Source organism: Ochotona curzoniae, unplaced genomic scaffold (genome assembly GCF_017591425.1).
Source record: "Ochotona curzoniae isolate NIBS_2020 unplaced genomic scaffold, NIBS_Ocur_1.0 scaffold_4937, whole genome shotgun sequence".
Classification (NCBI taxonomy): Eukaryota; Metazoa; Chordata; class Mammalia; order Lagomorpha; family Ochotonidae; genus Ochotona; species Ochotona curzoniae.
In genome coordinates this window covers 3,282,219-3,304,369 of record NW_024467126.1, presented here as the reverse complement: position 1 = coordinate 3,304,369, position 22,151 = coordinate 3,282,219, and the positions used below count along the sequence as shown (strand labels likewise).

The following is a 22,151-nucleotide window of genomic DNA, read 5'->3' as shown; positions in this document are numbered from 1 at the left end:
TGCGGGATTCCTGGAAGAAGCTCCTGGCTCCTGGCTCCTGGCTTTGGATTGGCGCAGCTCCAGCTGTGGCAGCCACTCGTGAATGAGCAGACAGACAATCTGTTCTTCTCTCTGTATGTCTGGCCTTCCAACCAAATAAGCCAAAGTGGAGTAGAGGCCTCAGTCTTTATGGACCGAGGGTTATTGGATCAAGGGAGGAGGTGCTGGGCTTATCAACAAATCCCATCAGGTGTTTGCATACTCTTGTTTGGAACCGAGTGTTCCATCCCCTTGCTGTCCACTCGGCTGTTCTTACAAAGGAATCCAATCAGTCGCACGGACCGCACCCATCCAGTGTTTTCACACAAGTATTATGCTAGCAGTTGTAATCCTGGGCTCACGGTGTCCTTCTGCAGTGAAGGGAGAATGGCATGGCCTCTGCAGGTCCCACAGCTCAGTTCTTCAGATGCCTCCCACCCCTGGTGTGGGATTAAGCCCCAGGAGTGTGGGTTCTAGTCCCAGCTGCTCCACTTCCCATCCAGCTCCCTGCCTGTGACCTGGGAAAGCAGTGGAGGACGGCCCAAAGCCTTGGACCCTGCACCCTTGTGGGAGACCCAGATGAAGCTCCTGGTTCCTGGCTTCCAATCGGCTCAGTTGAGGCTGTTGTGGCCACTTGGGGAGTTTACCAGTGGATGGAGGATATTTGTCTCTCCTTCTCTCTGTGTATCTGCCTTTCCAATAAAAAATTGAAGATAATAAATATTTTTGAACAATAAATGAAATCTTAAAAAAAAAAAAAAAAGGCCAGGGCTGGCCCAAGCTGAAGCCAGAAGCCTGAGGCTCCACCCGGCTCTCCCACACGGGCCTTTGCTCGCAGCCTCCCTGGCATCCATGGGTGGCATGCTGTCAGGATCCAGGCAGTGTAGCGTTGTAGGTGGGTGCCCTCAGCAGCCAAGCCTTGCTGCCTGCTGCCACCCTCACATACAAAGGGCATGAGTGCTCCCTTTTTTTTTCTTTTTAAGATTTGTGTATTTTTATTGGAAAGGCAGATTTACAAAGAGAAAGAGAGACAGAAAAATCTTCTGTCCAATGATTCAGTCCCCAAGTGACCGCAACGGCCGGTGCTATGGCGATCTGAAGTCAGGAGCCAGAAAACTCTTCCGGGTCTCCCACGCGGGTGCAGGGTCCCAAGGCTTTTGGGCCGTCCTCGACTGCTTTCCCAGGCCACAGGCAGGGAGCTGGATGGAAATCCGGGCAGCCAGGACACAAACTGGTTTCCACATGGAATCCTGACACCTGGAAGGGGAGGATTTAATCATTGAGGAGCCATCCCATCGGGCCTAAAGATGCTGCCTTCTTAAAGAAACATGGTGAAAAATAAAAAAAGAAAGAAAGATGGTGTCCTTGGCTCTGCCGCCTCCGCCCTGCACTGCCCACCTCCCTGCCCGGGCCCCTGGTCCCTGCAGCTCCCCCTGCTGTGTTCCCTTTACCAGCACAGGCTCCAGGTGTGTGGGCACCCAGCCAGTGACTCCCAGCCTGGGGCCAGGAACCGGGTTGGGTGGGTATATACGGGGAAGGGGACCTGTGGGTGAGGACGCTTGCAGGGGCAAGCAGCTGGACGAGCCGTCCTAAGCCTGGCACGAGGGGACTTCCTGAGGGTCCCCCTCCGCCTCAGGGCACACAGCGGGCACCCTCTCCACACTCCACAATGACAGAAGCGTCAAGGGCTCCTGAGACAGGAGGGGGTGGCAGGCGGGCCTGCGGGTGGCAGGGCTTGTCCAGTTGTCTTGGGTCTCTGATGTCCCCTTACCATAGAGGGGACTGGTTGAGATCTGCCACCCCAGAAGGGGCTCCACTCGCATCCGAGGGCACCGGTAGGGGCATGGGCGGTGGGCGCTGCCGGATGCGCTCTCGTTTTGGGGGGACTCCAGGGATACCCTCTGAGTCCCCGTAGAGCAGCGGCCAAGCCGGGGCGGCGGCAGGTGACCCCACACCCCAAGGACTTGGGCACTCCGGGGCCTCGGCTGCAGTGCGGCGCGCGGCCACGCGAGGGCAGCCGCCGCCGGCCCTGTGCAGGTCCCCAGCCACCGCCCCCTCCTCCGCGCACTTGACCACCGGAAACGTCTCCCCTGCGGTCCGAGGGGCTGCACGGCCGGGCAGCAGGAGCAGGGTCCGGCCCGAGGGCGTCGGGGGCGGTCAAGGTTGCGATGAAGAGCCAGGGAGCTCCTAGACCGCCGGACAGGGTCGGCCTCTCTTGACCTGCCACCCTCACTGTGGCCATGCTATGGGACCTGAGTGACCCTCTGTCTAACCCTGTGGAACCCGCAGGAGCCGGGTGGAGCTGAGGTCAAGGCCAGGGTGTCCAGGGTGTCCAGGGCCTGGGCTGGCTCAGCCTCTGGGACTGGTCACAACCCAGCAGGTGTGCCCAGGTGGCCAGAGTGTCTGCAAGAACCAGGGAGTCCCGCCCTGCTCCTCCACCCACTAGCCCTCCTGGCTGCTGGGTCAGCCCAGGGCCTGCACTGTCCTGTCCCCTCTGCCCAGCCCTCCCCAATCACCACCTCTGTTTCCTGAGCCTCCCACTGGCTTCCTAGGGTCTCCCACATCCGCCTATGCACGGCCAAGGGCGGTGGAAGGGCACTGGGTCAGCGGTCCTGTTCCACCCCTGCCCACAGGGTTGCCAGTTTCCTGGGCAGAAAAGCTCCCCTGTGAGCCTGGCCTGCCCCTTGGCAGGGTCTTAGGACCCTTGGCCACGGGTAAACAGGCTGGGGTGGGGCAAGAGGGACATAGCCACAGTCTCCCCACACCTTGTACCTTAGCCAGCCCCGATAGGCCGAGCTATGCTGTTGCTGATGGCCGGGCGCAGCCCCGTGTGGGCTGAAGCCGAAGGTAGAAGAGGCAGGCCAGGCCCCGGTGCTCCTTGCTTTGGTTGAAGGAGTTTCGCTCTGTGTGTGCTCTCTGCAGGAGAGTTGGAAAACAGACAGAGGGGCAGGCGGCTGGCCTGTTGGCCAAGTTGCCCTGAGTCCAGCTCCCAGGCATGCAGTCCAGGCAAGCCAGTGGTGATGGTCTGTCCCTGTCACACACGAGGGAAGCCTGGGTTGAGTACCCACTTCCAGCCCTGGCCCCGGCCACGGAGGACACGTGGCCCGCTCCGAGCCCCGGCCCCGGCCACGGAGGACGCGGGGTCCACTCCGAGCCCCGGCCCCGGCCCCGGCCCCGGAGGACGCGTGGTCCACCCCAAGCCCCGGTCCCAGCCACAGAGGACGCATGGTCCACTCCGAGCCCCAGTCCCAGCCACGGAGGACACGTGGTCCACTCCGAGCCCCGGCCCCGGCCCCAGCCACGGAGGACGCGTGGTCTGCTCCCAGCCCCGGCCCCAGCCACGGAGGACGCGTGGTCCACTCCGAGCCCCGGTCCCAGCCACGGAGGACACGTGGTCCACTCCGAGCCCCGGCCCCAGCCACGGAGGACGCGTGGTCCACTCCGAGCCCCGGCCCCGGCCACGGAGGACGCGTGGTCCACTCCGAGCCCCGGCCCCGGCCACGGAGGACGCGTGGTCCGCTCCAAGCCCCGGCCCCGGCCACGGAGGACGCGTGGTGAGAGAACCAACTGATGTACCGCATGCTGTCCTTCTGCCCAAGTGTCCCTCTCTGCCTCTCAAATTTAGAAAAGAAAGAGAAGGTGGTGGGAGCTTCCAGCAGCCTGGTGGCGGCCGGGGCTCCTGAACCAGGTCAGACTCGATACCTGGGGCCCTAGCGACAGCCACTGTGGCCACACGGTGACCGAGTCCTGGGCTTTTGGTGGCCAGTATGACAGTTGGCGCCGAGACCCAGCCGCTGGCCACCTGGGGTGAGCTCTGAGGTTTGGGGGGCTGGAATTGCCGCCTAGACACATCCATGGATAAGGCCACTGTGTGTGTTGCTGACGACTCAGTCTGATTTGGGGACCAACAACAGGCTGTGCCTGCAGGTAAGTGAGAGGACGGCAACCGGAGGCTTGGAGGGAGAGTCCAGACACTCCGTGTGGGTCAGACGCGTGCCCCAGCCCACGTGGGAATCCGGAGAAGGGCTTGTTATCATGGAACGTGGCTGACCACCACACACCAGCTCATGTGAAAGCTCCGGCGGGGGCCTGTCTGGCAGGGCTGGATCCCAGTACCTGGCTGAGTGTAGGAACAGGGGACGGGTCACATTAGGCAGGGCCCTGACACCAACCAGCACGTGAGAGAACCATGTCCGGGGGTGGATTCTGTGGGGATCTTTGGGCCAAACCCTGTGGAAATGCAAGTCTTGCTCGTTAGCGCAAGAGTCGGGGTGGTGATGGGCGGAGCTAGGTGTGACCATGGAACCTGCCAACACTCACGGGTACAGGGACCAAGAATAGTCTGGGCAGATCCAGGTTTCAGCAGCCGCAGGTGCATCCTATAACGGTGTGGGCGGGCCGAGCAAATACATTCACTAGCCCAAAGGCGAAGATGGGGGGGCAGGTTATGCCAGGCAAGGCATACTAGGTTCTTTTTTTTAAAGATTTATTCATTTTTATTGGAAAGGCAGATATACAGAGAGGAGAGGAGAGACAGAGAGGAAGATCTTCCGTCCGATAGTTCACACCCCAAGCAGCCGCAATGGCTGGAGCTGAGCCGATCCGAAGCCAGGAGCCAGGAGCTCTTCCAGGTCTCCCACGCGACTGCAGGGTCCCAGGGCTTTGGGCCGTATTCAACTGCTTTCCCAGGCCACAAGCAGGGAGCTGGATGGGAAGCAGGGCTGCTGTGATCAGAACCGGCGCCCACATGGGATCCTGATGCATGCAAGGCGAGGACTTTAACCACCATGCTATCGCGCCTGGTCCCAGACAAACTAGTTCTAAGAAAAGATTTATTTAAAGCGGGAAAGTGAGCCTTGCTCTACCAGCAGAAGGGGGTTCCCAGGGAGAAGAGACCCTTTTAAACTCCATGCCAGAAAGAATTTGTCCAAGAACAAAGGGAATTAGTGCTCAGTAGCACCTGTGCTGAGACAGAAAGCCCCGGAAGGTGGAATGGGGTAACCCCGACTCCCCTTCAGGCACCGGCTCCTGACAGTGGTCACCACTAGGTGGCGCATGGGTAGTCAGTTCTGCTCCGTGTCCTCTAAGGCAAGTGGGTGTCCTTGGGAGAAAGGTGATTAAGACATGGGAGAGAAAATACAATTTATTAAAGTTTTTTTTTTTAATTTTGATTGGAAAGGCGGATATACAGAGAGGAAGATCTTCCATCCAATGATTCACTCCCCAAGTGAGCACAACGGCCGATGCTATGCTGGTCCGAAGCCAGGAGCCTCTTCCGGGTCTCCCACACTGGTGCAGGGTCCCAAAGCTTTGGGCCGTCCTCGACTGCCCTCCCGGGCCACAAGCAGGGAGCTGGAAGGGAAGCAGGGCCGCCAGGATCAGAACCGGCGTCCATATGGGAACCCGGGCGTGCAAGGGGAGGACCTTAACCACTTGCGCCACCGCGCCGGGCCCAAGAAAATTCAATTTTATATTTTACAAAATAACTCAGGGAGCCCAGTGCAGTAGCCTAGTGGTTAAAGTCCTCACTTTGCACGCACCATATGGGCGTTGTTTCTAATCCCAGTGGCCCTGCTTCCCACTTCCCCGCTTGTGGCCTGGGAAAGAAGTCAAGGACGGCCCAAAGCTTTGGGATCCTGCACCTGCATAGGAGCCCCAGAAGAGGCTCCGGGCTCCTAGCTTCAGATCAGCTCAGCTGTGGGCACTTGGGGAATGAATAAGAATTAGCGGATGGACGATCCTTCTCTCTCTCTCTCCTTCTTTCTGTATAGCTGGCTATCCAATAAAAATAAAAATAAAATATAGGGCCAGGCGCAATAGCCTAGCGGCTGAAGTCCTCGCCTTGAACGGGCCAGGATCCCATATGGGCGCCGGTTCTAATCCCAGCAGCTCCACTTCCCATCCAGCTCCCTGCTTGTGGCCTGGGAAAGCAGTCGAGGACGGCCCAAAGCCGTGGGACCCTGCACCCGCGTGGGAGACCTGAAGGAGGCTCCTGGCTTCTGGGTTCGGATTGGCGCAGCACCGGCTGTTTTGTAATAAAAATAAATCATTCTTTAAAAAAAGGAAAATAATAAATTCGCAAGTAGCAGTTTGCTTTAAAAAACAAACAAGCCTTGGGGACGGAAATGCCCAGCGGACTGGTCTGACCCAGCAACACTGCAGGCAGGGCGCCAGCGGCAGTTAATACAGAAAGGAGCAGATGGGAAGGTCCCTGGATAACAGATCAAAGAGCGGGCCTCCTCCCCAGGAAGGGAACAGGAACTGACGAGCTGTGGGTCGGAAGCCGCGCGCTGAGGCGGTGGTGGATCGGGGACTCACTCAAGCTGTGGAATCCCTCCGCCGCGCCTGCCTGCTGTGAGCAACACAATGTCTTTTTATCTATTTATTTATTTATTTATTTAAGATTTAAAAATTTTCATTGGAGAGTCAGATCTACAGAGAGGAGGAGAGACAGAGAGGAAGATCTTCTGTCCAATGATTCACTCCCCAAGCAGCCGCAACGGCCAGAGCTGTGTAGATCCGAAGCCAGGAGCCAGGAGCCTCTTCCAGGTATACCACATGGGTGCAGGGTCCCAAGGCTTTGGACCGTCCTCGACTGCTTTCCCAGGCCACAGGCAGGGAGCTGGATGGGAAGCAAGGCCGCTGGAATTAGAACCGATGCCCATATGGGATTCTGGCACGTTCAAGGCAAGGACTTTAACCACTATGCTATTGCACTGGGCCCAGCGTCTTTTTAAAAGTCTGATGTTGCTAATAAACTTCAGGTATGTGGCCATCAGTGTAGTCCACGCGTGTACTACAGGCTTCGTGAGCCAAGTCCATCACTGCTGGACAGCAGACAGCAGGTTTTACAGAGAGGAAAGACAGCGAGAGAGAGAGAGAGAGAGAGAGAGAGAGAGAGAGAGAGAGAGAGAGAGAGATCTGCTATCCACTGGTTCACTCTCAAATGGCTGCAGTGGCCAGAGCTGAGCTGATCCAACGCCAGGAGCCTGAAGCTTCTTCCAGCTCTCCCTCGTGGGTGCAGGGTGCCAAGGACTCAGGCCATTCTCTGCTGTGTTTCTAGTCCATAAGCAAGGGCCGGATTGGAAGTGGAGCAGCTGGGATTTGAACTGGCATCAGTGTGGAACGCCAGCACTTGCAGACAGAGGATTAGCCTGTGGATCCTCCACACTGATTTCTCCACGAATCTCTGAAGGTGCTCCCGTGTAGTTTTACACTAATACAAGTGTTTTTCAATGTGCCAGTAGAATGTCACAGCTTCCGGCCCAGTTGTCCTGTGCCCGGCTGTGCATTTTCTCCCGTGCCCTGCACAGCTTCCTGCTGCTCCCCGCGAGTACCTTCCCTCCGGCACATACCAATTGGTCACAATTTGCATATGGAACATTTTCAGAAATTTTTACCACTTCGAAAGTGGCTTGTATTGCGAGTGTGTCTCACTTTCTATTTTGAGACAATTTTGACTTACAGACGATTTTCAAAAATAGTTCCAAGAGTTTCTGTCTCCCTCCCGCGTGACCGGCTTACGTAACCACAGCACAAGCGTCCCTGGCAAGCGTGCACCTTGGTGTCTGCTGCAGGCTCTGTCCACGGCCTGTCGCCTGTCCCTGCGTCTCGTCCCCTCCGCCGGGAGACAGCGTCCCAGCTCTCGGCCCCCTCGGATCGGAGGCAGCAACCTTGGCCAGCTGGTTTGTTCTCTGGCGCTTTGGTGCGGCCGGATTGAGGGTGCTTTCCAAAGTCACAGGCAGGGAGCTGGGTGGGAAGTGGGGCAGCCGGGATTACAATCAGCGCCCATATGGGATTGTGGCCCTGGCAACGTGAGGATTTAGACACTGAGCCATTGCGTTGGGCCCCAAGATAGTTTCTGTCCACTGGTTCATTTTCCAAGAGTCCACACTGATGGGCCTGGGCCAGGTGGAAGCTGGGAACTGGGCACCTTATCCAGGCCTCCTGTGTGGGTGGCAGGACCAGGGCGCCCTATCCAGGCCTCCTGTGTGGGTGGCAGGACCAGGGCGCCCTAGCCAGGCCTCATGTAGTTGGCAGGAAGTCACCAGCGCCTCTCTGGGTCTGTGTTGGCAGGAAACTGGATCAGCAGGTGCAGGTGGAACTCAGCACCAAGTGCTTTGGTGCTGGATGAGGTGGGGCCTGAGCCCAGCTGTTGGGGGCGCTGACAATTTCCTGCCCTGTGATTGGCCCTTGCCCTGATTGTTCTGCCTTGGGTATCTTTAAGCTGATTGGTCAGGTTTGACAGATAAGCAGGGGGCTTGGCGGGGGAGGGGCTGGAGCGTAACGGAATTAACGGTCAGAACGGTTTTTTTAACGGAAGATCTGAGTAAAGTGCCTCGCAGACTCTCTCTCGAGTGTCGGGTGATTTCTTCCGCAGGACGGGAGACCCCCGATACCCAGCCACCTGGAAACGGACACAGCAGTGCTAGCGTAAGACCACCCCTAAGCTGCTAATTCTAGAACAATCCCAGGGCCTGCATGCCTCCTAGACCCCGCTCTGGTTTGCAACACACAGTAGGGCTGCAGGACCCTGCTCCACCAAACCCTGGGTCGGACTGTATTTTCAAAGGTTTATAAAAGGGCCAACACTTTCGTGTAGCAGTTTAAGCTGCTGTCCACATCACAAGCATCCCACATGGGCGCCGGTTCGAATCCCAGCCGCTCCACTTCTGCTCCAGCTCCACAGACTCGGACCCCTGCACCCTGGGTAAAGCGCCTGACTCCGGGCTTCAGCTGGATCACGGTGGCCACCTGGCGGGTGGCCCGGCCAATGGGAGAATTCTTGCTCTCTCCCCTCTTTTTTCTGTAACTCTGGCTTTCCAATAAATAAATATTTTTAAAAACTGTATTGTGCTGGGGTCCGTGCAGTAGCTGTACATGACAGGAAGGTGTGAAGGGAACAGCTCCCCTGCTTGGCAGGCCCTGGTGGATTTCTCTCCACCACCTTGACGCAGTCTCACCCCCTTTTGCACGGACGCTCAACCACTCCACTAGGAATCCTGTAACCCATCGAGGCATTAGCCAGGAACCGCCCGTGTGAGAGACTTTTGCAACCGATGTGAGCTTGGGAGTTAATGTCGCTGATAATGTCTTGGTGAGTGGGCCTTGGACAATTTACACACAGGAGCACAATTAAGACTGTGACATTTCTATGGGGTCCGGCACCATGGCCTAGCAGCTAAAGTCCTCACCTTGCACACACTGGGATCCCATATGGGTGCTGGTTCTAATTCCAGCAGCTCCACTTCTCATCCAGCTCCCTGCCTGTGGCCTGGGAAAGCAGTTGAGGACGGCCCAAGGCCTTGGGACCCTGCACCCATATGGGAGACCTGAAGGAGGCTCCTGGCTCCTGGCTTCAGATCGGCTCAGCTCCAGCCATTGTGCTCACTTGGGGAGTGAATCATCCGACTGAAGATCTTCCTCACTGTCTCTCCTCTCTGCATATCTGACTTTGCAATAAAATACATCTTAAACAAAAGACCGTGCCATTTCTGGACACCTTATTGTGTGTCTAACCATTGCCTCAGAATCTGGCCCAGACATGCAGCACACCTCCTGGGAAGGGCTTGATAAATATCCTAAATATTAAGGCAAGTGATGGGAGTGAGAGCTGAAACTGCTGTGGCGATAAATATAGTTGCTGTGACCTTTAAGGCTAGCTGTCTTTGCAATCTCTTTGAAGCACAGGGAACGCAGCTGTTTCAGCCATTTTTATACTTTTTGGCTAGAGGAATTAAGGACGCTGTTATTAAAAAAATATGCTTTTGATTATTGTTTGATTGCTTGTGGGCTCGTAGAGCCTATAGTTGTAGGGGGATTTTAATATTTGAAGCTTCTGTCTTGGATTTTTATGTTTTTTCCTTGTGACGTATTTGTCCCATTAAACGATGGGTAAATCGTAGAAATAGAAATGTGGTAGGAATGTGCTTCTGATGAGCAGCTAATCGCACGCGCCTTGGCCTTGGAGTCCCGGCTGTCGCTCCCTGGCGGCTCCTGAGGAATGAACAATGGCTTGCTTTGAACGATATGAACACAGCATTTTGCAGAATGATCTTTAGGACGCCTGCTTAGCCCGGAGTGCAGATGCAATGACCAAATGCCCGTGCACGCCCCCTATGTCTTGAAGCGAAGATAGAAAACCTGGATGTTTGTGCTGAAGTGTGTGATGTGGCTGGGTAGATGAAAAATGACAGCTTTTAGAGGTGTTACCGAGGGCCCCAAGGGACAGTGTCTGTGTCTTTCCCCATCGCCGACGCCACACACCCTTCTCGAGCTCCGAACTCAGCTGGGGCTGGCCTCTAGCAGTATTGGACCCGGTGCGGTAGCCTAGTGCTTAAAGTCCTCACCTTGCACATGCTGGGATTCCATATGGTTCATGTTCCAGCTGCTTCACTTCCCATCCAGCTCCCTGCTTGTGGCCTGGGAAAGCAGCGGAGGACGGCCCAAAACCTTGGGACCCTGCACCTGCATGGGAGACCTGAAGGAGGCTCCTGGCTCCTGGCTTCAGATCGGCTCAGCTCTGGCCGTTGTGCTCACTTGGGGAGTAAAGCAGCAGATGAAAGATCTTTGTCTCTGTCTCTCCTCTTCTTTATGTATGTGACTTTGCAATAAAAATAAATAAATCTTAAAAAAATAAAGCAAGCCAGAATGATGGAGAGATAGATTCATCTTCCACCTGCTGGCCACGACAGCCAGGCAAGTGCCAGGCTGAAGCCAGGAGCCTGGGGCTTCCTCCAGGTCTCCCACATGGGTGCTGGGGACTCAGGCACTGGAGCCCCAACCTGCTGCCTTTCCAGGATCACTGGCAGGAAGCACTGTGAATGAGGCTTGAACTGCGCACTTCCCCCCAGATTCAGATATTCCAAGTGGCAGCTTCACCGGCCATGCCAGCATGCTCACTCACTCCCCACACAGATTTCCAGAAAGTTCAGAGCGCATATTGTGAAAAGAGAAAAAAAAACTGTAACAATTTCAAATTTTTTCTTGTACCAAAATCAATGTGCTGTTGCATGTTATTTCCCTCCCGCTCTCTGAGGAACCCAAGCGCTCTCAGTGACCACAGCGAACTCCGGAGCCGCGATGCAGGAGCAGCTGAGGGGTCGGCTGGCAGCTGGGGACCCCCCGAGGTAGCTGCAGGTGGGAGACAGCTTCGGCAGAAGGCATGTATGGAAGCTCTCCCCTGCCCGTCACGCCGGGAGGCTCAGCACCTGCAGTTGAGGCTTTACTCAAGTGTGATGCACCATGGACCTTCTGGTGCAGCCCCAGCAGGGCAGTTTCGTGTGGAGAGCTGCCAGGCTGGGGGACAGCCACACCTCAGGAGCATGGCCAGCCTCCACCACCACCCACCTACACCACACAGCACTCCAGCTCACCTCTCCATCGGATGAACCCTTTGTCACAAACTGGGGGGACCTGGACCTGACCCCAGCACTTCCCTGTGCACCAAGAAACATCCAGCCCATGAGACAACTGGAGGACGAGTCCTCCCTGGGACGGGGGACAGGCTGCGGGGGCTGGACATCCGAGAGGGAGGGGCTCCCGGGGTCCTCAGCGACTCCAGGTAATGAGCGGAGCTGTGGGTTGCCTGGCAGGACCACACCTCAGGGATGGGAGGAGCAAGGCTTCCCTTGAATGCTCTCTGGCAGTCCTCACAAAAGGTGCCATCTGTAGTGCCACACTGGGCTTCCGTTTCCCTGGGTTGGCAGCCGGGCATGGGGCGGCTGGAATGGTGAGTGGACCCTCACCTGCCAGGCTGCCACACCTTAAGTTCCCACAACGTGTGGGTGCTTGTGTAGCCCTGAGCTTCTGCTACTGTCCTCCTGGGGTCCCCAGGTGGGGTCCTGGGCATTGAGGCCACAGGAATCCCATGCGGGAAGCCCCTTTCTCTGTAAATCCATCCTTAGGCATATCACGTATGACACCTTCCAACAGCTCCACTAAATGAAGAACTCACTGGAATAAGCGTTGTTTTGGGAGGTGGGCGCTGGCCTCGCTCAGACACCCATGTCCCACGCCTGAGCCTGGGTTTGCGCCTCAGCCCTCTCCCCTGCTCCAGTCCCGGGGCACCTGACAGGTGCACGGGGAGACCCGAGCCAGTTCCAGGCTCTGGACGGTGGGGGCACTTGTGGGCATGAACCCTTTCTCTAATTCTATCAAAACATACTTTTTAATTGACATTAAAAATAAATTTAGTGTCAGCGCCTAGCAGCCTGGCTGTGTAATCCTCAAGACTGTGTTTCATGGGCCAGTGTGTTCCACACCAGAGCCCCAGTTCGTGTCCCAACTGCTCCACTTCCGACCCAGCCTCCTGCTAACCTGCCTGGGAAAGCAGCAGAAATGGCCCACGGGCCGGGGGCCCTGGATGAGCTCCAGGCTCCTAACTTCGGTCTGGCGCAGCGTGGTCGCAGTCATTTAGGGTGTGAACCAGAGGGTCGGGGAGGAGTGTGGGCTGCTCCTTACAGGTCGAAGGGGAGGCAGCCTCTTCTGGAGGGGAGTGTGTCCTACACGGACAGGGCGGTGACAAGCTGGTGGGGCCAGGGTGGCGCTCCAGCACCCTGGGGACCCTGCGTCCTGAGCTCCCCGCACCCTCCCTGGAATCGCTGTGCCAGAGAGCACGGCCCTCCTGAGCAGTGGCTCCTGTCGCCGAGGGCTCCAGGTGGCCAGCGCCTTCGAGGCCTCCTTTGTCACTTAGTTCTCATCGCCATCTCTTGAGGCAGGCACCATCACTCCTCCGAGAGTCGGTACTTACAAATTCACGGTTGGCCTCTGTGGCCCTCGTGCCAGGTCCCTCCAGGCCTCCACAAGCAGGCGCGTGGCGTTTGGGGGAGGTCCCCTGCTGCACCTGTCCCCAGTGGCCACTCCACAGGAGAGCCTCTGTCCAACTGCCGCCAACACTTGTCCTGGCCACCTGCACCCTTGCCACTGTGGTCCTGAGGCTCGGCCGCTCAGCTCAGCCCACACTCTCCAAGGGGCAACAGCCCAGGGGGTTCAAGGTCAGAGACTGAGGTTGGATGAGCGTGCGTGCTGGGCGGCCTCCCCATGGCTGGTCACCTGGGCTCCCGGGTGAGGGGTCTGACAGTGAGGTGCGGGCCTGTGGCTTCCTGCACAGCTCACAGCCTTGGGGTTCCCTCCACTCTGACATGTTTTAAAGTCCTATGGAGGGCAGAGAGGGAGGGGGCGAGAGGCGGTGGAAGATCTTCCAGCCGCTGGGCCACTCCCCCAAACAGCCAGGGCCGAGCCAGGCTGAAGCCCGGAGCCCGGAGCCAGCTCGGGGTGGGTCCCCAAAAATGAGTGGGGGGCCATCTCCCTCTGTCCCCCCCAGGGCATAAGCAGGGAGCTGGACCGCACAGGGGACGCTGGCCCGGCCACAGGAGGCGCAGGGCCGTGCTGGCCCAAGGCGACGCCCTCCGGCACCCGACACCCCGCAAGCAGTCGCCCCCAGAATCTCCCACTTACGCAGGAGCGCCTTCCGGGAGACGTGGAGGGGCGGGGCCTCGCGCGGTCACGCCCCGGCCCGCCTCGCCGTGATGTCACTTCCGGGGCGGCCCGGGCGGGGCCCGACGTGGGGCGGCTGCCCCGGAGTGTCCGTCCTGCTCGGCCGGCGGCCACGTCCTCGCGCCGGGCAGCGGGGGCTGGCTGCACCGTCCGAGGGCCTGCTGCGCCCGGGTGAGGGGCTCGCGCCGGCGTCCTCCTGCACCTGCTTGCGGCTGGGGAGAAGGAGGTGTTGGGGGGAGAAGGATGCATGGGGGCGGCGAGGCTCCGGGAAGAAAGTGAAGGGGGCACCTCGTGGGAGGCAGCGTGGACGGGGGTCTCGGAGCAGGGTCCCGCACTGGGAGAGAGGAGAAAGGAGGATGGAGCTGGCGCGCTCCCACGTGGGTGGGGAGCGCGGTCCGGGACCCTCAGGGCCAGGTCCTGTCGCAGACCCTGTCCTCCCCGTGCCGGCCTCCAGCGTGCACCTGCCTGGGACACCCCCCTCCGACTTTAAGATGGCCCTGAAGCCTCGGAGGGAGGCAGGGAGGGTCTCTCGATTTTTGCCAACGTCCTTGTGGATGAGGGATCCACAAGGTCCGATCTGCCCATGGTGCCAGCCTGATCTGCCCATGGTGCCAGCCCTCCCTAGGCTCCTGCACTTGACTGTGACACCCTGCCCCTTGCAGAAGGGTAGAAACCTCGAAGCAAGCGGGGTGGTGAAGATGGGCACCTGGTGTCTCAGTCCCCTGTCTGGCCACGTGGATGTGTCCGTTGGACCGTGGCCAGTGTCTGGATGGGAGAAACTTGAGTCCACGTTCCTTGAGCTGCTGCTGTAAGTTGCAGCCGGGTGACGTGTCGGGGTGAGGTCCCTGTGGCTTGCTCTCCCAGCCCCGACTCCCCGATGTGTAGATACTGGCCAGAGTCGGGTGTGGGCTGGGGCTGGGCTGCTGCTGATAAATGCTGATAGCCTGGTGGCACGTGGTGAGACCTTTGTCCCTGGCCGCGCCTGGATGTTCCTTGAGATGGAACAGAGAGAGATAACATATTTGATTGGAAAGTGGAAGAGGCAGGACCATGCCAGAGTGACAGTGCGGGCCTATCCCGTAGGCTCATTTCTGGCTCTGCAGGAGTGACCGCCAGCTTGGTGAGCTCGGAGAAGAAGCGGGCACGGTGTCCTGCCCAGGGTTCCCAAGGCGGCCCTGGGGAGACGCCTCGTGTGTGTGTGTGTGTGTGTGTGTGTGTGTGTGCGTGTGTGTGTGTACGTGCAAGCATACCTGTCGGGGAGCGGGCCCTGAGGTCCTGTAGGGGTCAAGGGGGAACACCCAAGCTGCCTCCTGCGTCCCCTGAGCAGACAGGAGCCTCCACGTCCGGAGGGCTGTTGCTTGCGCTGGCTCGGTTCTTTGCCTCTCTCCTGCATTTCCACCGCTGTGCTTGGTTCCTGGAAAGATGTGCCTCTTGAGGCGTCAGTTCTCTGTTCACGTCTAGCTTTCGCGGTCTGCTGGGATCACCCTGCCATTCTGCCTAGTTCCTCAGAGCTCCTGGCCCGTTACGCCGTTTCCTTCCAACATGAGTTTCCTAGGTGGTTTCCAGGAGTGAGATCTCCTTGTTGTTGCTTTTTTTTTTTTTTACGATACAAAATAGACAATGAAAATTGGGTGAATTCTCCCCTCTGGGGGTGGTGTTTGCTGTCTTGTTGTTCAGCCCTTTCTGGACTATGATGTCTGCTTGCCGAAGCAGGACCCTGGCGAGTTGGCAGACCCAGGCCTGTGTGTCTTGCCGTTGATCAGCAGGAGCGCATGGCAAGAGAGGTTTACCAGCTGCCGGGTTGTTCTGCGTGTGAAGGGCTCGCCGGTTCCTTGCCACACTGGGACCTTTAGCATTCTCCATCCTTGCCCATCTGTCCAGTTTGTTCCCTGTTGTGAAGGACGATGGCGCGGGCAGTCCTGGGTGCCTGGATGGTGTCCCTTCTAAGCAGTGTTGGTTCTGCTTCAGGCCCTAGATGCACCTGTTTGCAGAGCGCAGTGTCTGCCTTCGTTGTACCTGTGCGCAAAGCATGCCACGGCCTGGAAGCGCCCTTCCTGCAGAGCCAGCTGTGCCCTGGCCAGCCCCCAGTGCCCGGCCTATAGCTCCCCGAGGAGGAAGACGGCCCAGGCCAGAAGTGCACCCTGAACGGCTGACTCTGGTAAGTGCCTAGCCCTGCAGCCGGGCCCGTGCGGCTTGGCAACTTGGCTTGCTAGGCAGAGTCCGGGAGAGAGAAGCACAGCCAAGCCTTCCAGCAGTTAAGGGGGACCCAGCTTTTCCTTGGCACCCTTGCGTTCTTTTATTATTTTTAAGAATTATCCATTTGAAAGACAGAGTGTCCATGTCCTAGTTTACTCCCAGCATACATACAACCACCAGCGCTGGGTCCAGCCAGGAGTCCAGCTGCCTCCCATACCCCCGCGGCAAGTTGTCAGGTCTTTGAGCCACTGTCGACTGCCTTCCCGGCTCCCTGGGCAGGAGGCCTGACCCGAAACAAGCACAACAGCTGGGTCTTGAACTCAGGACTGTGCAAGTTGTGGCTTGACTCCCGAGCCATGCCGCCTGCTCCGGGGCCTGCCTCCTGAGTGGATCCACTTGGGGGGCCACAGCAGGGGTGAGCATGAGGGCCCAGGGCCACACAGTCCCTCCACGGACTTGTGTTGCGGTACCACACTCTTGCAGGAACCCCTGTGTGTGGAAGATGCCCCCCCGACCTGCACCCCCAGGAAGGTGCTGGCTCGGATCTGCACCAGGGCGAGGACTTGTAGGTAGGGAGACACGTGGAGGACTTGGCAGGTAGGCAGAGTCCCAGGGCTCCATCTCCACTGCCTTCGCTGCAGCGACTGCCCTGAGCCTTGGCTGGCATCTCAAGCCAGGGTTGGCCCGCCTGCCTCTCGTCTGTGTCAGGAAAGCTGTAGTGGGATGGGGCTGTGCCCACCCTTATGAATGTACTACAGTTTGACCTTACAGTGGCCGACTGTAGTAGCCAGCGCCAGGAACCACCTCCTGCAGGGAGAACGCATGTGCCCTGCTGCTCCCGCCCCCACCCCGCCACGGGTGGGTCGGGCGTCCAGGCCGAGAGCTCCCAGCTTGAGCTGCTCAGGGGCCACTGCTCTCCTTCTCCCATCCTCATTTTTTTTTTCCCATCAAGACAAAGAATGCTTTTTGTGACTGTGGAAGCCAGCACTGCCATTTTGCCTGGCAAGGCTGAGGCCCCGTTTCAAGCCCAGGAGGGGCCAGCAACCCTGAGATGATCTTGGGGGAGGCGCCCTTGGAAGCTAGAGGCCCTGGACTCCGTGGGTCGACAGCTTGGCTTAGCGGTCAGAGTGCCCCGTGGGACGTCCAGTTCCCATGACCACATCCCTGGCTTGAAGCCCCAGCGCTGCTTCCCGTCCAGCTTCCTGCTGATGCACCCTTTGGGGACCCGCAGAGGAGCCTCCGGTCCCGGGCAGCAGCCCCAGCCATGCAGGGAGCGCTCCTCGGCCATGCGGGTGCTTGCCTGCGTGTCCTGGGTCGCTGCATCTGGCTTGGTGCGTGGCGAGGGCACACTGGTGTTTTAGGCTTGGGACCTGCTGTGCTCCCCACCCGCACCTCGCTGTCCTGTACCCCTCGAGCTGCCACTCCTTCCCAGGGGCCACAGCAACCCCTGAGGGGCTGAAAGGCCGGTCCCTGAGGGGCTGAAGGGCCGGTCCCTGATGCCCAGGTGGCTGACCTACAGCCCACCAGGTGCTGGGTGAGCCCCAGAGGTAGTGCCAGCCAGTCCCAGTCCCCCAGGCCGTCAGGAGACCCTGGGTGGGCCTTTTGGAGGTGTTTTGGGGGCCCAGGCAGCCTGCTCAGGGAGGGTATGGGGGAGCTGCACAGCGGGGCCAAGTGCAGAAAGGACTCATCGAGCTGCGGTTCGCGGGGTGCCGGGGACGAGCTGGGGTTCATGGGGTGCCGGGGACGAGCTGGGGTTCACGGGGTGCCGGGGACGAGCTGGGGTTCGTGGGGTGCCGGGGACGAGCTGGGGTTCATGGGATGCTGGGGACGAGCTGGGGTTCGTGGGGTGCCAGGGACGAGCTGGGGTTCGCGGGGTGCCAGGGACGAGCTGGGGTTCACAGGGTGCCGGGGGATGAGCTGCAGTTTGTGGGGTGCTGGGGACGAGCTGGGGTTCGCAGGGTGCCGGAGACAAGATGGGGTTCGCAGGGTGCCGGGGGTGGGGTGCCGGGGACGAGCTGAGGAGCTGAGAGCAGGGAGGGACCTGGCCAACAGGAAGCTTGGCAGGGAACGTCCTGGCAGCCTTACCCCACGTGGGTCATGGCCAGGTTTCTTGACTGTGAGTCACTGCTGACTTTGGGGGTGGGTGGGGCGGGGCAGAGTGTGGGAGCTGTGGAGGCCAGAGTCCTGGGTGACTTGAGAGGCCCCCCACCCCCAGCGTAGCACCCCTGTGTGCCTACTTGGCCTGGGCTGTGGCCCCAGGGGAGGGCAGGACCTCCCCAGCTGCCACATGGACACAGGTGTTGAGCAAAGCTGAGGGCGGGCCTGGGGGGGCCAGCTCGAGGTGGGGCCAGCTCTCTGGTGCACGCAGTGGCAAGAGACCCCAACCTGTTGCAGAGGGCCCTGGGCAGCTGCGTAAGGCCGAATCCGTGCTGCAGTATCACCTCCCCTGGGCATCCGGGACAGGTGTTCAGAGCTGCCTCTGTCTCTTGCAGGTGCACCCGGTCCCCACCCTGAGTCCCGCAGCCCCTTTCCACCCCAGCCACATCCTCATGGGGGGGCCCCTAATGGTTTGGGTCCTGCTTCTCTGCACCTCTGACCTGCCTCTCCTGCCAGCCTCACACCTGGCCTGGCGGTCCCAGAGCCTTGCCTGGCCCCCCTCCCCTGTCACTGCTGACTTGAGGGGCTGTCCCTCCTGGCTCATGCCTGAGTCAGAGCCTGCCAGGCACCTGGGGCAGCTGGCAGTGTCTTCTGCTGTCCCCTCTGGACTGCGAGCCCTCTGCAGGAGGGGCTGTTGGTGGTGGTGGTCTTATAGTCCTGGAGTTATTGCCCGGCATGAGTGCGCGGCCACAGGGTGAAGGGCAGCTGGGAGAGCGATGAACGGGGCGGCTGTCTGGCCCCGCAGTCCCTCCTGCCGGTGGGCAGCAGGTGACCGTCAGGGTTAGCTGAACAGACAGCAAGAAGCAGCTTAACAGAGAACAATCGTATTCTACGCTGCGGCCATCATCCACACCTCAGGATGACGCTCTGTATTTGAGAATACAGAGATTTTTATACCCAAAAGAAGGCAGATATGACACAAAGGCTTTCATTAATTCTCATGCGAAGCTAGCCATTCTTAGAATAATTATTCTATTGTTAGTAAAACTTAAAGAAGTAAGAGAGAAGACATTAACGCAGCATCTTGGTGTGCTTTGGTCTGTTATTTACAACCCGAGGAGAGCAGAAGCAGCGACAGCACTGAGGCCAGGATGCTGTCTTCGGCTATTTTTAACCAGGGCGGCGCAGAGCAGAGATAACACTGTGGGTTCTGGTTGCCCCTTGGTGTTCCAAGGTTAGACACAAGCCAGGTGCTCTTGGCCTGAGAATCACTCCCTTGCCCACTGATGCCCTCAGCTCCTCCAGCTGATGGCTCCCTGGCACCCATGTGCGAGTCAGACCGGCCCAGCCCTGTCACTGTGGGCGTTTGGGGAGTGACCCGGAGAGGGAAGATCTGTCTTCCTCTGTCTCTCCAAACAAAAATGAAAACGTTTTCAGGAGGAGAGCGTGCTGGATACCGTGGCAGATGAGTGGGAGGGCGTGTGAGTGGCTGCAGGGCAGGGTCTCCCGGCCACCTTCGGAGAACCTGAAGGGGAACTTGGCCGCGCCCGTCTTGGTGGTGAGGGGTCTCGCACCACTAGCACAGCTAAGGCCTCGGCGCTCTCTCCGCTGCCCTTTGCAGCCCTGACCCCTGGTTGGCATAGGTCAAGGCCGCGGTGCCCTGAGCGCCTCTGAGCAAGTGCACAGCAGGTGGCTCTTGCCAGCCAGCCGTGGTCTGCACCTTGAACCCCACTGCCCACACAGCAGGTGTGGCCCACGTGGCCGGGTGTGGCCACCCCAGCGCCTTCCAACCACGGTACTTTCCTGGGTGCAGATCCCCTGGCCGAGCAGAAGGGTGCTGTCGCCGCCCTGAGAAGCCAGCTGGCCCGGTCCTGCCTGCCTGCAAGATGTGGCCGTCCCTTGTGCTCCTGTGGTTCGCCTGCTTGTCCCTGACTGAAGGCCACATGGTGTCCACCGATGCTCGTAAGTGAGGAGGTGGGGTACCTGCTCCCCAGTCCACGGGGAGCCCCATGCAGCTCCAGCACGTGGGGTGCTGGGCTGGGAAGGTTTTCCAGGAGACCAGGCAGCTGAGCCCGGCCTTGCAAAACTTCCTGAGTGTTCTCGCCCCCCCACCACCCCCGATTCAACTCATCCTTCAGATGTTCATCTAAATCGCCCCTCCCAGGAGCGCCCTCCTTCGCAGACGCCGTACCTAGTCTCCGCGCTGTTCAGCTCGAGGCTTCTCGTCCAGCGAGGCGTTCTGTGTGGTCTTCAGCAGCGCACGTGTGTGCTGCCTGGCCACGTCGAGCATCCTGGGTGCGCTTGCGAACCCAGTCCAGCAGCGCCCTTCTTTGGTCTTTCATGCGAACGATGTGTCTCTTCTCTCTGCCCTGAAGGGATCTTAGTCCGACGAGAGATCTCGGGGGAAGCAGATCCAGAGGCCAGTAACAAAATGTCAGCTAACAACACTGCGGTGACCACGGGGACCTCGGTGGCCAGCCACACCTCCACGGAAGTCACAGCAGGGACAGCAAACAGCTCACACACGGCTGCTCCGGCTTCTACATGGGGCACAACAAGGACCATGACGGCAGTGATGGGGACAATGCCAGTAACAGGCCAGGTGGCCTCTGTAGCTCCCTCGTCCACGACGTCCAGGCCCACCACCCCTGGGCCCACGTCCCCTGGGCCCACGTCCCCTGGGCCCACCACCCCTGGGCCCACGTCCCCTGGGCCCACGTCCCCTGGGCCTACCTCTGTGTGGACAACCCCACCCATCACTTCCACTGGGCTCCCGCCCTCCAGTACAACTATTGCTCAGGTGCCAAACAGCGTGCTGCCCAGCACAGCCACGCCAGCAGCACCAGCTACACATGCCCTTTCCACTGCTCTGACCTCTGCAGACATGAGCCGTCCCATGGGCACCCCCGGGAACGCCACAGCCAGTCCCCACTCACAAGGCCCCACATTACCACAGCCCACTCCCTCACCCACAGCCCCGGAGCCCACACCCTCACCCACGGCCCCACAGCCCACACCCTTACCCACGGCCCCACAGCCCACACCCTCACCCACAGCCCCACAGCCCACACCCTCACCCACAGCCCCACAGCCCATGCCCACTCCCTCACCCACGGCCCTGGAGCCCACACCCTCACCCATGGCCCCGGAGCCCACGCCCACTCCCTCACCCACAGCCCCGGAGCCCACGCCCACCAGCTCTGCTGTGCTGCCGCCAGCAGTGACAGCCACCAAGCCGCATGGCAAGGAGCCGACCAGCGGTGCTGTTCCAGCACCTAGCACCCAGCTGACCCCTCGGGTGCAGACCACACCCCCCCGCCCCACATCGCCTGGTGTGCCAGCCACCGCTCGGACGTCAGAGCAGGGGGAGACTAAAGCCACGGGCAGTTCTACCTCCAGCTCAGGGGTCTCACCGCCACTGCCGGCCACAGACTCATGCCCACCCAGCACGCGGGGCCCATACCTGGTGGTCACCACCAGGCCGCTGACCCCTTTGCCCGTCAACAAAGCCATCCTGCTGGTGGTGCTCATGCTGGGCGTGGCCCTGTTCGTCTCGGTCCTGGTCCTGTTTGCCCTGCAGGCCTACGAGAGCTACCGGAAGAAGGACTACACGCAGGTGGACTACCTGATCAACGGCATGTATGCTGACTCGGAGATGTGAGGAGCCTGGGGGGCCGTGGCTGCACCAGCGCCACCCAGACTCCCCTGCTGCAACCTGGGGGGTCGGGCCACATGCGCCTACGCACTCGGCTGCCGGCAGGTTCATTCCACGGCCGGGAGAGAGTTGCTGCTTCGGTTTTCATATTTATTTTTGTAAAGTCACACAGCGAGGAGCAACTGGGGCATTCTGCCACAGGTCACCGCCGTTGGTGCCCCTGCGGAGTAAAATGACGCTGCCTTCCAGTCATTGTGGTCGTGTCTGCGTGTCCTGTCCACAGCCACTCCCTGTGGCACCTCATTATCTACTTTTTAAAGATTTATTTTTATTGGAAAGGCAGACATACAGAGAGAAGGAGAGACAGACTGTCTGCTGGCTCACTCCCCAAGTGGCCAAAGCTGAACCAATCTGGAACCAGGAGCCTCTTCCAGGTCTCCCACACGGGTGCAGGTCCCAAGGTTTGGGCCGTCCTCCACTGCTTTCCCAGTCCACAAGCGGGGAGCTGGATGGGAAGTGGAGCAGCCGGGGTACGAAGTGGCACTCGTATGGGATCCTGGCACATACAAGGCGAGGACTTTAGCCACTAGGCTATTGCGCTGAAACCCCCCATGATTTTTAAGCTTTATTTCTGTCCTGCTGGCTCAGTGCCAGCACCCACTAACAACCAAGGTCAAGCCAGGCTGAG

General features: G+C 59.4%; 1 protein-coding gene across 1 annotated transcript; it reads left to right on the top strand.

Annotated features, from left to right (window-relative positions):
* Window positions 1-19,422: 19,422 nt before the first annotated feature.
* On the top strand, window positions 19,423-21,694 carry CUNH11orf24 (chromosome unknown C11orf24 homolog). Its single transcript, XM_040970811.1, has 3 exons — window positions 19,423-19,770; window positions 20,184-20,809; window positions 20,900-21,694. The coding sequence occupies exons 1-3, from the start codon at window positions 19,695-19,697 to the stop codon at window positions 21,467-21,469; spliced, it is 1,272 nt and encodes a 423-aa protein (XP_040826745.1). The 5' UTR covers window positions 19,423-19,694; the 3' UTR covers window positions 21,470-21,694.
* The last annotated feature ends 457 nt before the right edge of the window (window positions 21,695-22,151 follow it).

Bases quoted from the DNA above. Each gene is read 5' to 3' on its own strand.
- CUNH11orf24 (XM_040970811.1), top strand. From the start codon at position 19,695: ATGTGGCCGTCCCTTGTGCTCCTGTGGTTCGCCTGCTTGTCCCTGACT. The intron at 19,771-20,183 runs GTAAGTGAGGAG...TCTGCCCTGAAG, and splicing joins CATGGTGTCCACCGATGCTC to GGATCTTAGTCCGACGAGAG. The intron at 20,810-20,899 runs GCCCCACAGCCC...ACAGCCCCACAG, and splicing joins AGCCCACACCCTCACCCACG to CCCATGCCCACTCCCTCACC.